At 43.0% G+C, this 15,613-nt stretch overlaps 1 protein-coding gene across 1 annotated transcript in view; it reads right to left on the bottom strand.

Annotated features, from left to right (window-relative positions):
• ANKFN1 (ankyrin repeat and fibronectin type III domain containing 1) overlaps positions 1-15,613 on the bottom strand; it is a 299,454-nt gene that overhangs the window by 15,349 nt on the left and 268,492 nt on the right. Inside the window, exons 14-17 of the mRNA XM_081933540.1 lie at positions 13,685-13,851; positions 12,211-12,358; positions 7,322-7,490; positions 1,239-1,405 (exon numbers count right to left, since the gene is read on the bottom strand). Coding sequence (XP_081789666.1) covers positions 1,239-1,405; positions 7,322-7,490; positions 12,211-12,358; positions 13,685-13,851 — 651 coding nt within the window. The remainder of the gene's footprint in view (positions 1-1,238; positions 1,406-7,321; positions 7,491-12,210; positions 12,359-13,684; positions 13,852-15,613) is intronic.

Here is a 15,613-nt window from a genome sequence, read left to right as displayed (position 1 = left end):
AGATATCAAATTTATTGCTATTCTACCAAATGCCACTGTGATCTCCTTTCTTCTGGTATATAGACTGATATCTTCCAATCTGTTGGCCACTGTAACTTTCTCCAGATCTGCTGGCACAGTTTGATTCACAGATTCTTCTTCTGTAGCCTGCCATTCTTCTGTATAGATATTCCATAAATTTGCTTGATGCTTGATAGATATCGTCATAGGATGTAATCTTTTCCAAGTAAAGCTGCCTTGTGTAACGGACTTACGTTGAATTTATCAATGCCAAATGGTATTCAAGTGAAACTCCAATTGTTTTGGGATTATACCCAATGCACCTATTACTATTGGTAAGTATTGTTGAATTGATTGCAATTTCTTTGATTGTTGTGAGCTGCTCAGAATTATTGAGAGTCAGGCAGTATAAAAGTTTACTTTATATCAATACTGTAGTATTCATAAAAATCAATAACACTTCAAAGGTAAAGATAAAAGATGGCAAGCGCGATGACGAGAGGGGTCTCACTTTACTTCTCCAAAAACAGGGGTGAAGAGCCAGATGTTTACAGTTCTTTTAAGCAAAGCAGAGTGGGGAGGGGGACCCATCCAGATCTTGGTGGGGAGGGAGCTTGTTTCAGAGGGCATCTTTTTTTAAAGATTTTGAATTAATTGGTCTCTAAATTTATATGGCAGGGGAAAAAACCAAGAATAAAATTCAAAGCTATGCAAGATACCAAGGAAAAAGGAAGATTTGGCGTACTGGACTTGGAACATTACTATACTGTGGCCATTTTAACATGGATGAAAGAATGGACAATGTTGAAAAACAAAAGATTACTCAAATTGGAAGGACATGACCTCCAAGCAGGATGGCATGCCTTCCTATAGTATGAAAAAGGATCTGCACGTAAGTATTAGGTTAGGGCTGCAAACTTTGGAAGCGGGCTCTAAGTACCTTGGAGGGAGGGCTCTTGTAACTTTGGTTTCTAAGCAACCGGTCATAACTCAAGGAGTACCCAACTGACAGATTTTTCTATAACACTTCAGTCATATAATTTCATCCCTGAGATTCACTCATAAAGTAAGCAATTTGAACAAGACGGGAGGGAAAAGTGAAATAAAGTCCTCATAAAACTTAAGTTATATTTTAACAGTCACCTCTTTATGCCTTGCCTCGCCCAACAATTCTTTAGGTTCCCAAATGCCACCCCTGCCAGAAATTAACCCTGACTAGTGAGAAAACAGATGGTTACCTGTATGTAATCTAAGACTTGTTGGTGTCTTAGTTTAGCAGCAGCAACTTCACTGTCTGAAATGGCTTCCCTCAGGGACTGCTGGGTGCTCAGAAAATCTAGCTCTATGACAGCGGAAAGGCGGCAATAGAGACTAATAAATTTTTCCTTGTAACTGCAAAAATGAACTGCGGAGACAACAAAGCACATAAATAAGTGTATTAAAGGGGGGACCCATGAAGACTTACCTTTTGAAGGGGCTTAATCAAGATCAGTTGCCATAGTTTACATTATTCCCTGAAAAACAAAGGATTATGCGAAGAGCTAAAACTACAGAAGGGTTTTCACTGTTACAGTGAAAACACAAAAGCATCATGTAGGGCCTTAACATCAAACAGAATTACATGGCTTAAGCTTTTGTGGATCAAATACTACCGCAGGTATTAAATTAGACTAGTAGGCTACAAAGACAGCGGTCACATATCTCACTTACATATCTGGCTGTATTTATTGTTATACTTTGACAGAGGTGGGCTCCTACTGGTTCGGCCGAACCGGTTGTAACTTGGCTGCCTGGGTCGCTGGAACCGGTAGGGATCCAGGCCTGCCACGCCCCCGAACTGGTTTTCTCGGCAGCGCCATAGGTGCCACCATCTTGTTTTTGCCTTCTGTGCATGCACAGAGCAATTTTTATTGCACTGCACACCCGGGCGCATGACGTATCCCTGAGTGAACTGGCACTACACCCCTGTACTTTGGGTGTACTGAAGATCTGCCTTGAAATTTTACCAAGTGATTTCTCATCATTGTCCTATATTTGGTTTGCCCTATCTCAACTGCATCGTTCTGCATTGCCAATGGCTCACTAAACATTACTGCATCTTACCACATTTAAGAGCTTTTGCCACACAGGCTCTATCTGTTAAGTCCTTACAAAGTCAAAGTGATTTTTTTTTCTATTGGACAGTTTCCTGTCAATGCAAAGCAGGGGTGTCAAACTGGCAGCCCATGGGCTGGATGTGTCACACCGGGCCACGCCCACATTGAGGAAAAACATTGTGAAATGTCACGTGATGGCAATGTGATGTCACGAGTTTGACGCCCGTGATGTAAAGAGTATGCAAGCTTCAAATGTACATAGAAATCTCAATCAGGCAGAATGAAAACAAAAGCAAGAGTATGCTTGGGCATAGAAGTTCATCAGGCATAGAAAGCCAAATCGAGCTTTCTGCTTCAAATACTAGGCTTCATAAACTGAAAAATGACCAGGGGTTATTCATGCATCATTTGAGTAAAATCTACAAAGTTGTCTTGATGTTAGCATAAACATAAACTCATCAATAATCATTGATGAGTTTATGCCAATGAATAACTGCTTTGTCTCAGTTGTGTATCAAATGAGCAGTAAATGCCATTCTAAATTATATTTGACTCCTTGGGCTATGCCACACAACTAACTCAAGGACAACATTGCTAAATGTTGTTTTTCCATGCTTTATTATGGTTAAAATAGTCAGCATCCATGGATAATAGAAGTTCTAGTCCAGAGGTTCACATCTATCTATAAGAATTTCCTACAGATGAAGATGCTGGGCCATAATATTTTTCTATCTCAATAAGACACACACAAGGTAGCAATAATTAAGATCTCAGCCTACCCAGAGTAGCAATTATCTCATTACAAATTCATCAAGTCCTTATGCATAAGAAAAGACCAAGATGTATAAATGTGTTCTGAAAGAATCGGAGTTCAGTTACATCATGGATTAAAAAAAGAACACTGGATATGGTCATAGACCATCATATCAGACTTTGGTGTCATCCAGATGTGTTAGAATAAACCCTCATAATTCCCAGCCTGTACATCTGGAGAATACCAGGTTAATTAAGTATATGGATTTAGATGAGACTCATCTAAATTTGTGAAGGGTTATTGAACAACAATACCTCTAGATTCCGCTTGATAAAGAGTTTCATGCAATTTGAAAATGCACAAACTTTCATTACATCTACAGGTACTAGCCCAATACAAAAATATCACCCTACTTAATTGTGTATACCTTTCTGAATATGGATTTTCAATTCTGGTTAATCATGGTACTCCCCCCCCCCCCCCCAATAAAACTGAAAAAGAAAATACAGCAACAATAACAAAAATTGAAAGGGTGCAAGTTTACATTTCTGTTCATGTTGCATTTATAAAAAGCATGTTGCCAAATCTACATCTTAGGTGTGATCATATATTGATCAGAGAAGCTCCAATAAGCATTATTTCTGTCTCCACAATAGAAAGAAATACTGCAGAGCTAAACCTGGGCCACCCCCTCACTCTTTGATCATTTTCTGTTCTGAACAATTACTACAGGCAACCATGAAGCACATCCTACAGGTAATTACGTGTGTTTCATCAAAGTTTCCTCAGATAGTATCAGCTCTAAACACACTGGCTTCTTTTTTGCACAAACTATAACCACTGTGGGTTAATACGGAATGTTTGTTCAGTATTCAAAACCAATGATATAAGGAAAAGGCTTTTGCCACACATTGAATTCAATCTCCAGAAAGGTTCTTGGCACACACAAGAGTGCAAAGTCAGCAGCATCTCTGTGCAGCTTATTAAAGCAGCTTTCTCAGAAACATGCCATGATTTTTTACAGGTGCTGCAGGATCCAAGGAAAGGATTAGGCTGCTTTAAGAAGTTTCAGACAGGTGTTGCCGTCATGCTCTGTGGACGGCTAGGGAAGTTTCTACAAAAAGCTTCTCAGTGTCATGACAGCAGTTTATGTAAGCTGATCTAAATGTGTGTTATGTGTTTTTAACAGAGCCATCTTCTCAACAAAGAGTTGAACTCAACTCTCCATTGAACAAAGAGCCTCTGATGAACTTTTTTAAAAAAATATTCACTGAGTCAACAACATACTCTATTTACGAACTTCTAAGATCAATGCTGTGTGTTTAGGCTCAGTCCATATTTTGCCTCAAATCATCCCACACTGAAATGCCCGGCATCTCCAGAAACAAAGAATCCTACTTAAAATCTCGACAACCCACTTCTAATCAGCAATTCCCTCCCCCAAAAGGAAAGTTGCAGTAATTGGAAAACTGCAATAGATTCTTATGGTCCTGCCTCTAACCTTGGGGTGTCAAACTCAAGGTCCGGGGCCTGGGGGTACTTAGATCTGGCCCGTGGGGCCACCCTGGAAACAATGGACCAGCCCACGGTGCCTCTGCCAGTGAAAACAGAGCTCGGGAGGGCGGACCTTGCGAGTTCCATTTTCGCTGGCAGAGACTTACAGGAGGCCATTGCAGCCGAAAACGAAGCTCACAAGAGCCGTGGGTGGCCCTCCAGAGCTGTTTTCGCTGGCAGAATCCTCCGGCCACCACAGGCGCCCCCGACACGAGTGATATCAAACTGGCCATGCCCACTCTGGCCACATCCACCCTGGCCCCCTGAGGTCAAACACCATCCTCATATGGCCCTCAATGAAATTGAATTTGACGCCCCTGCTCTAACCTAACACTGGTAGTAGCCTAGCACTAGCATCTAGTATGGTGCAAATTCAATGGTTGATTTGTTTGGCAGTGACTATTTGAAACATTTCAGTACTCTTCTTAATAGAACTTTAACTTCCCTCGATTGTTTTATAGGTTCAGCAGGTTTTCTATTGTTTTAAAGGTTTGACAAAGCTATACCTGCAATTGAATGTCACCGTTTCCTTTTATAAAGGACTCTCTGAGCATCTTGGAAGACTCACAGCTTACCCTACACAGGTGGCACTTTAGCAAAATGACAACTGCTGCTTTATCTTCAGAGCTTTATCTCCTTTACTGCAGTGTGGTTTGAAAACCAGGCCTATAATGTTGGTGTAACAAATGTTAACTTTAGCAGAGTCATCTGTGGTTTCACAGTTGAAGATCCAGTAGCCACTAACTAATAGGGAGTGGAAGTTTCCAATATTTGGGAGGTGAATCACAGCTATTTTATAGACACTGGGGGAAAATGTGCAATAAATCAGAAAATGGCCTCTGCTGGAGGGCATGAGATCAGTTACTTTTTGTTTGGAAAGTAAAATTGAGCTGTTAGTAGAATTCTCCCCGGAGTGCTTATGACTCCCGCATTATAAATTCACTGCATTGAGACAAATGCGAAGAGCAGCCCAATTCTTATTGTTTACGTCAAACGGCTTTACTACCTCTGTTGTCTGCGCAGAGGTCTAGCGGATATCAAATGTGCTTCTAATCCTACTGGAAACATCACGATTTCTGGATTTACTTTTTTGCACAGTAGCGTGGAGTGCACTTAAATGGCTACTGAGGATGAGGGTGGCATCTGGGGGGGGGGGTGAGCTTGGTGCCCCTACTTTCCTTCTTTTTCCCCATGAAAAATATGAAAAAAGGAATCTGCATTTTGCTGCCAAACTTTAGCAGCACCTCCAGGGATTTTCTGGGTTTTACAAAAAAGGAATAAGGGAAGTGCAAAGTCTAACCCTAAGCCTCAATGACCAAAGCCAATCCTTTTACACCAAGCTAAACACTGGATGCTTGGCCCTGTTGGCAGGGGAACCTGTGAATTGTAATCAGAGGTGATATTCTACCGGTTCATACCGGATCGCCCGAACCAGTAGCGGAAATCGTGGGTGGCTCCGCCCACCGGCGCCCAGCTCTATGGCACCCCATTTAGACCCCTTTTTTTGCCAAAAGCGCATGCGTGGAAGGATCTGCGCATGCGTGCCCGCTCATATTTGTGAACCCGTAGGGAAGGTAAGTGTATACCACCCCTGATTGAAATCCCAAGGCATCTGGAGATTACCAGATGGGAACTATTTGCTTTGAATCCTACAAGTAATATTTTATTATGGGAATGAGCAGCATGGAGCCATGAGCAACAGGGCTATTTCTTGGCAGTCTACCAAACTCCAAGCCTTACCAAAACATCATTTAATTTAAGAATGAAAAAGAATACTGCAATACAATGTAGGGACATCTAGCACCATAGTGTTGACAAACCCTAGGGCTAGTTTGCCTTTTGGTTAATGAGTGTTTTGTAGCTTGCCATGTGTACAAGGAATAGTAGTCACACTTAGACTTATATACTGCTTTACAGTGCTTTACAGCCCTCTCTAAGGGGTTTACAGAGTCACCTTATTTCCCTCAACAATCTGGGTCCACATTTTATCAACCCTGGAAGGCTGGAAGGCTTAATCAACCTTGAGCCGGTGAGGATCGAACTTTTGGCAGTCGGCAAAGTCTGCCTGTAATACTGCATTCTAACCACTGTGCTCTTGCCAGCAGATCGTGAATAAGAAAATCACTTTGTGAGTGTGCTAATCAGATGCTCTCAAAATTACAAATGTGTCCCTGACCTGATGGAATCAAAGTCCATCTAGTTCAGCTTCTTATCTTTTCTGGTTGTATCTGGGAATCTAGAGGCGGAGGAAGCACTCCCTTTCCACTGTTGATCCCCAGTCCTGGTAATCAGGGCAGCTATCCTTCCAAACAAATGAAATGGAATTACTCCAAGAAAAGACAAACAAAAAAAAACAAAAAAAAAACCCAACAACAAAACACTGCTCTCCTCCAGAATGACTCCTAATTAGCAACATTTGTCACAGAAATGCTTTCTCTCCTATATAAAATGACCAATGCATACATAATGGATGTATTTGTCTCAGCTCCAACTATTCTGCGTAGGCAAATAGCGGCAATTATGAAGAACATCAAAATCCCCGCTAAGCCAGACTGACCCCAATTTGCTTTGCTGATTAACCCATCTCAGAATGACCTGATTCTGAATGCTTTGCTACACTCAAGGGTTGTGTGTTGCGTGGTATCTGGCTGGCTTCTTCAGGCCGGGAATGATGACTAGCCCTCGTAACCCAGTTAGTGGGTCTCTCTCTCTGTGTTTCTCTCTCTCTCTCTTTCTCTCTGTCCCTCACTTATCTGGAGTCAGAGAGAAAAAGTGATGCTGCCAAGAAATCGCGTGATTTATTGACTCTCCGCTGCGGAGGGGGAGGCAGAGACTGGATGGGGGAAACAGATACAACCTTGTGATTTTATTGTAAGGCAAGTGGGTTAATATTTCTAGGAGAAGCAAGGTAGTATACCAAGTTCAAACATCTGAAGAGGGAGGTTAAGGAATCCTGTGTGCAGGGTGTAAGGGTTGTTCTGTCCTGGGGCAGTGCAGACGTCGTCTGAGGCAGGGAGCAGGAGAAGAAAGGAAACATTGTGACCCAGTTCCAACACCTCCTGTGTATACAGACGGAACAGCTTAGCCTACAGAGGGACACGCACAGAAAAGAAATGAGGGGAGGTGGGGGGAGGAGAAAGATATAACATGGCATTTATAGCAATACCCCTCCCTCACAATGATATAAAACATTAAACTCTCACAACATCTCCCAGATAGGCATGTCTATAAAACATAGGCATTTGGATGTGGGTTGAAGGCGTGCAAACATGCGCACATCACACACAGAGACACAAACACACTCAGATATGCTTTTCTTAATCCTGCTTCAGAAAGGGTTTCGTGCTCTAATGTTCCATGTTCAAGCATACATATACACAGACAAACCCAGCCTCACCCCCCCCCCCAATTAACATCCCTGCTACTTATTAACCAGAATACTCACTCCATGATCTTTCCAAGATTTTCATTTGGAAATCATTCATTTGGATTTTCATGGAAGCATGAAAATCAATTTGGTAGATATATTCAGAACTTTATTTATTTATTTATTTTAAAAAAACAACCCTAGGGAAAATTCAGGAGGGTGTTTTGTCTGCTCCTTTGCTCTTGTTTCAGCCTGCTACAAATTGGGACAATGCAATACATTTTAAAAAATTAAAAATTAGAAATAATAACAATTAACAAGTTGCACTAGAGAAAAACATGAAAGTCAAATGACAGTGTATTTTTTTGATTAAGGATTCTTTTTTACTCCAAACTGAATTATGGATTATATCCAGTGGTGGGATTCAGCCAGTTTCACACCCGTTCGGGAGAACTGGCTGTTAACTTTCTAAGTAGTTCAGAGAACCGGTTGTTGGAAGAAATCTCATTCTGTTTTTTTCCACTTTACAGGGCTAATCCTGTAAGGAAACATTCTGGTGTTGTTTCTAGCCTAATCTTTATTGCCCTGCTTACAGAAGATGCCTCTTTGGTTACCCTTATTACATTGTAACAGCTAAGGCGAAGCGCCTATCGACCTGAGTGATGTTGAGTTGGCAGCGCCCACACGGTCACATGACCACCGAGCCATACCTACCCGGCTGGTCATTAGGGCAGAGAACCGGTTGTTAAATTATTTGAATCTCACCACTGCTTATATCTACCCTGGTCTACTCTTCCCTAAAGCATTGCTCCCGTTACAGGCTGGGATACTTTAAGGAAAAGAGAAAAATTGCCGCTTATTTCAAAATGGGATGAACGCTGTACAAATATTTCAGAAGCAGATGTCCAATACCGGCTGGTTAAGAAATTCTAACTTTAAAATGTTGAGGTGTGCTGCCTACAGTGATTCAACACAAGTCTCCTTCATTTATCAGTTTATCTTTAACTTTTTAAAAATCAGGCCTGATTCCAGCTCCCTTCAATACAATATGCCCCATGGATGAATTGTTCCAATTTAAATGGTTATGTGTTGGGGGAGTAGTGATCAGATTTGTTACTTAAAAGAGAGAAGCGAACCACAGAGAAGATAGTGAATTTGATTGTAGCTTGGAGTTCTCTCTATTCTTGGTCACCTTTGTGTAGCCATAATAAAATGAGTTTATACAAAGTAGATTTACAAGAAGAAGAAGGAGGAGGAGGAGGAGGAGGAGGAGGAGGAGGAGGAGGAGGAGGAGGAGGAAGAAGAAGAAGAAGAAGAAGAAGAAGAAGAAGAAGAAGAAGAAGAAGAAGAAGAAGAAGAAGAAGAAGAAGAAGAAGAAGAAAGACTTCAGGACTGTTTATGCAGCAACTTTTAAAATGTATGAACTTCAACTCCCACAATTCCCCCAGCCAGTGTGCTATCCAAGTTTCTCCAGATTACCCAACCACTGATCCAGAAAAACAAGTTCACTGTAAGACCTTGTAAGCAAGATGTGCATGTTGTTGTTGGACTGGAGTGCCAAAGTTGGAAATATTAAGGAGCAAAAAAAACCCTTTTTTTGATTCTATGGCCTAGAACAGTGATGGCTAACCTTTTAGTTGTTGGGCGCCAAAAATGTGAGCGCCCGCCCGCGTGATAGTGCATGCGTGTGCCAGCACTCACATGCACATGCACGTACACCCCCCATGCTTCCCCCCCCACGTGCCACACTGCTCGCCTCCAAGCTGAGCTTAGTATTTCCTCTGCGGGGCTGGGGGAGGCTGTTTTTACCCTCCCCTGGTTCCAAGAAAGCCTCTGGAGCCTGGGGAGGGTGAAAAACGGGCCAAACGGACCTCCCAGAAGTTCGGGGAGGGCGAAAACAGCCTCCCCCGGCCCTCTGGAAGGCCGAAAATCAGCTGGCCAGCATGCACATGCGCATTGGAGCTGACGGCTGGCATGCCGGCAGATATGGCTCTGTGTGCCACATGTGGCACAAGTTCACCATCATGGGCCTAGAAAACAAAAATGAAGCTGGAGAACAACTTGATTAATTTGTTTTATTTATTTTTTATAAATTTATTTTATTTTTTATAAATTTATTTTATTTTATTTTTTTATAAATTTATTAATTTATCCAGTGTCATTGATTTCTTCATGGCTTACAGCTTTCCAACAATCAAAACAATACCTATATACTGGATTGTTGATTGAAATAAAATTGATTATAGTATTGGTATAAGCAGGGGTGGGCTTCAAAAGGTTTAGCAAGGAGTTCTCTGCCTGGTTGCTGGTGGGCGTGGCCACGGTGGGTGTGGCATAGTTGGTCTCTTGCATCACAGCAGGAGGGGTGTTTTTGCCCTCCCCGGGGTCCAGAGCCTTACCTTGAGTTTCCAGGAGGGCGAAAATAGCCTCCACCGGCTCCGGAGGCCATCTGGAGGCCGGAAATGGGCCTCCTGAACTTTGGGAGGCCTGTTTTTCACCCTCCCCAAGTCTCTGTGCGTGCCCTGCACTCACCTGCATCCAGAATGGGCCATGTGGTGACTCCTGGGAGGGGCAGGGTGGGAGGGGCCAGCCAGGAGTGGGATTTGGGGGTTCTCCAAACTGCACAGAATCTTAACTAGAGATTCTCCTAACCCCTGCGAACCCCCAGCAGCCCACCCCTGGGTATAAGCAGATGGAATACCTTGTACTATGCTGATAACACTACACTGAAGGCTGAAAATGTAAATGATCTGCAATCTCTAGTAAGGAAAGCCAAGAAGCACAGTGGGAAAAAAGGGACTGATTAAATACAAAGAAGGCTAACCAAAGGAACCATAATCATTTCAAGAAACTGTGTAGAGCGTAACAACAGATCACGACTGAAGACAATTGCATTCGGATGGCTCCTTTGGCTCTGGTGAGCTGAATCTGATTGCGTGGCAAAGGCATGGGTGACATCTAGGTTGTATAACCACAAATTATTCTGTTTTAACACAGCATTGTGGGATGCACCCTGGGACAAAGGCTTGGTACCTGGACATATGAGAAGCACTCATCTACTTGCTTCACTATATACTGGTGTCCATTCAACATCTCACCCAACTTTTGAAGCTGCAAAACCAATGGTAATGACCCTTCTCCACTCCATGACCTGCTGGCCACAAGATCAGCAGGGTGCAGACAGAGAGTTAAAGATTTACCCTATGTTCCCACTCTATTTCTCAGTTCACACACTTCTTGTTTAAGAGGTTGCTAGTTTAAGGTCATTTCCTTCCCTCTCTCTTCCCACCCACCCAGTGCCCATGCTCTCTGACACTCTTCCCAGGAGCTGTGATTAGCTAAGGGTTAGGCATTGCCTATCCATATCATTTATTCACTCTAACTAAATCACTTTTCTGCTACACTCATAAAACGTGCCTCACTAATCTTGCCTAGGTTAAATCCCTGCTCTCAGGAATGCTCTTTCATACATATATACACACACATATAGATCATTTCAATCTCCAACTCAAATCATATTTCACACACTTCCAGAGGTATATAAGAGCAAGCTCTATTGCCACTTACAGCTGGCCATTTGTTTTATGGCGCTGATTACTATCTTGACTTAAATTAAGTTTTACACAGGGTTTCACCGTGAGCTCACTGTAGTTTAAAGCATCATTTTTGAAAGCTTGCAAAGGCAACGAGGCTATGAATTATAATACAGCTTTCATTAATCTGTCCTGAGGCAAGCAAAACACAACTCCATCTTTCCCTAGTGGGAGCAAAATGTACACAAATCAAATTTGATACCAAATCAGCTCAGGTTCAGCGTTGTTAATCAGCATACATGCACACAAACGCACGCACATATGCACAAATACATACAATATGCAAATATTACCGATATTTTCCCCACCGGTAAGTTTAAGTGCGTGAAATGAGATGGATGAGGAGAGTCACGTTGCATAGCCCCATGGTGAGACAAGGACGTGCGGTCAGGGGAGGCAGGGGAGGCAGAGCCTCACCGTTCTCATCATGAAAATAAAAAAAAAGGGAAAAGGCACTGAGGAGCCTTCTGCACACGCGGTCTGGGAATGTGTGCAGGAGGCTCCTCTAGCCTCAGCCTCCCTCCTGCACATGTGGTCCCATTCCCCACCTTCCTGAGTCAACATGAAGGGGACCGTGGAGCATGAGCCGTGGTCCCATGGAGCGCACTCCATGGTCCCCGTCATGTTGACTCAGGAGTCAGGAAGGAGGGGAATGGTACCACGTGTGCAGGAGGCTGAGGCAGCTTAAGCCTCCTGCACACGTGGTCCCATTCCCTGCCTTCCTGAGTCAACATGAAGGGGACTGCAGCTCGCGCTGATGACGTCACCAGCCTCACCAGCCATAAACCTCACCGCACGTCACTGTGGTGAGATAGGCAGCAAATAAATTTAATAAATAAATGATACCTGTTGTAGAGGTAGATTGATCTGTTTAAGAAGAGCTCTCATTGCCATTTGGAGCTCAAAAAAGAGTCGAGTTGGACACTCGGCAGAATGATCCATATTTTCCATAGATTCTGAGCCAGAAAGTCTTTGGATCCATTCCCATTCCTCTCTGTATAGGGAGTGAAGTTAAAATTAGAAATATAACAAAAGTTCATTGCACAAGGAAGAATTTACTGAATGTACATTTGGGCTTTGTTGGGGTTTCTGTTCTCAAATAGTAAAACCTTCTAAACTTGTAACAGGCCCAATTGTTTGTGGTTAAAAAAGGGGGGGGAAATGTTCTGATTTCATTCTGCGGGTGCATATCAAGCTGAAGACTTTCTTTGACATGCAGGCTGTTCCATATTTCTATAACTTTTAATGTGCATTCCTAGGGGTCTTAATCGGGTGGGCGGGCGGGTTCAATTTTCTCATTAACTCGTTTAGTTTCTTCATTTGGGTGTAGCTGGCCTGGGTTTTTATTTCTCCTCTCTTCTTAAGATAGAAAACATAAAGCTGAAAGAAGAGGATTGTTGGAATGTGTATACTTTAGTCAGAGGTGGGATTCAGCAGGTTATGACCAGTTCTGGAGAACCGGTAATGGAAATTTTGAGTAGTTTGGAGAACTGGTAAATACCACCTCTGACTGGCCCCGCCCCCATCTATTCTCTGCCTCCCGAGTCCCAGCTGATCGGGAGGAAATGGGGATTTTGCAGTAACCTTCTCCTGGAGTGGGGAGGGAATGGAGATTTTACAGTATCCTTCCCTTGCCACGCCCACCAAGCCACCCCCCACCACACCATGCCCACAAAGCCACCCCCACTGAAGCAGTAGTAAAAAAGTTTGAATCCCACCATTGACTTTAGTGTAGTGGTAGACAGAAGCATCTACAGTATGAGGACAAGGGGAATGATGCAAATACCACCCATTTTTTATATTTATCGTGATGTTACCTAGCATCTGAAAGGGGCAGAGATTAAGGTACAACACTGTGATGTTGCCTTGCTCAAGCAATAGGTGTCATTGGAAGACCTATGTGGGTTTTTAGGTAGGCAAAACAAGTAAACCCAGCATCTCTGCAAGTCTGTCTGTCTGTCTTTGATAATTACCCATTCAACAGGATTTACAATAAAAGGGCTAATTAGTCCCTGGGTGAAGGCAAGTATGAATTGTATCCCTGCATCTTACTGTTGAGATATGAAGTTGGCTATTTCTTTCTTTACTTGTCAGGTTCCATTAGCCTGGCTGACTGCTGCAAACTGTGTAAATAAACGACAGTTGAGGGTAAGAAATCTTGATATATGCCCTGGTATTTGTAATGATGAAAAATGTTTTCAGAGACCACCATTCCAATGGGAAAGCAAGTTCACAGAGTGAGTGAGTAAGGGAATCCAGACCACATCAACTCAGAAAGCAAATTCTAATCAGCATGATTGGGAGATGTTTCTCCACTTACCTGGACACATTGCAATTGTCTCGGATTTTAACGTGACACAGAATGTTGGGCAGCTTTTGTAGCACAAGCACTTTGATCTGATCGACAGAACTGCAGAGTTTTAAGTAGCCCAAATAAAGGCCTGGAGCCAGACGTTGTTGGCTCCTTCTGTGAAAGGAAAGTATGTCCTGTTGAAGAAAAGGAGAAAAAACAGGTTCCAACATTTCCTTGACTTTTCTTCCATATAAAAAAGTAAAGGAAGGGCTCACCAAGCAGTGGGCAATACCGTATTTTATTTATTATTATGGTTTGTTGCTCAGTCAGCCATTTGCCATTTTTATCCACCTATCAAATCCTGCCCAACATCCCAAGATGCTGTTTGATGGGTGCTAAAGGTATTGTCACCTTTATTATGGTTCATCACACTATTAATGTTATTAGTGGTAGTTGCAGTAATAGTAGCAGCAGTAGAAGCAGAAGTACTTCCCTTTGTTTTTCAAATCCCATGCTTTGTTCCTTTTATCTATACATTTTATTAAAAGGTTTAAAGAGAAAAATATAAACGAACACAAACTAATACAGAATGAAGAGAACAGAAAAGAGAGAAAAGTGCAGAAAGAAACGATGAAAAATAATACAAAGCTTCTGATTTCCTTTGCAGTAAAGACAAGAACAATTACAAAGTTATCTCTTACTCTATGATTATAAAAAAAGAAAAGAAAAAGAAGCTACAAAGTCCTGTGTTTTGTTACAAACTAGGCATTTAATGCCCCCACTCTCCTTGGAATTCATGGGAGTAATCCTTCCAATTTATAATTGCAACATTTTTCTTCTTCCATTTAATCAAGTTCAATTCTTGGAGACTGCCTAGATTCGTGATGGTGAACCTGTGGTACACATGCCACAGGTGGCACGCAGAGCCCTCTCTGCGGGCATGCTAGCTGTGGATCAACCCAGCTTCACCGTGCATGTGCTTCCCACCAGCCAGCTGGCCTTCAGGTCTCTGCCGTGCACGTGCGGGGAGTGGGGGTGGGGTGCATGTAGGGGACATGTGTGCGCATGCGCCCCAGCTCCTCACATGCATGGCGGAGACCTGTTTTGGCTTCCAGGTTGGTGTAGGAGGCCTTCCAGGCCCAAAATGGGGCGTGGTGTGTGTGTGTGTGTATGTGTGTGTGTGTGTGCGCACCCCCCCACCACGCCCCATTTTGGTCCTGAAAAATGGGCGACAAGTGTGGGGCGCATGGGCAGTGGAGCGTGGTGGGGTAGCACATGCATGTGCAGGGGTCACATGTGCATGAGCAGGAGCGGGGCACAAACGGGGTGCCATGTGTGCATTTGCGGGAGGCGGGGCACGCAGGGGGAGGCGCATGCTCATTGCATTATGGGTGTGCACATGAGCTTTCAGCACACAATGACAACAAGGTTAGCCACCATTAGCCTACATAAACCCCTGTAGTTTTTTTTTTTGCCAAAGTTTTTGTGAAATGATTTGCCTTTGACTGCTTCCCAGAGCTGAGCAAGAGTGGAGGCAGGACTAGAACTCCCAGTCTCCTGTTTTCTAGCCTGATGTCTTAACCACTATTCCAAATTGATTCTCAATTGAAGCCTAGGGAGGGAATTATGGGCAGAAGCTAATGTGCAGAAAGTGGCTTCAATATGTAGGCATCAGATACATGACCCCAATTCCCTATTTTATGTTCATTGGTAGAGAAATATTTGGAAAGAACCCCTTACCTCTATTTAGCCTTGCATTTGGAAGTGAAAATCCTCCAAATCCTAACTTGTTCTAAATGGGCGATGAAAGCATTTAAAACAATACTTGGAAGATGTAGAACCAATTAATCTCCCTCCCACATCAGGAGGCTATTACTGACAGTCTCACAGTCAAATTCATTTAGCTCACTTACCAGAGCTTGAAAGTCATGATTATTAGGTCCTATCTTTTGTTTC

The sequence above is a fragment of the Natrix helvetica genome (genome assembly GCF_964273705.1).
Source record: "Natrix helvetica genome assembly, chromosome: 1".
NCBI classification, from domain to species: Eukaryota; Metazoa; Chordata; class Lepidosauria; order Squamata; family Natricidae; genus Natrix; species Natrix helvetica.
The sequence above is the reverse complement of the archived record's forward strand: the minus strand, read 5'-3'. Positions and strand labels throughout refer to the sequence as shown.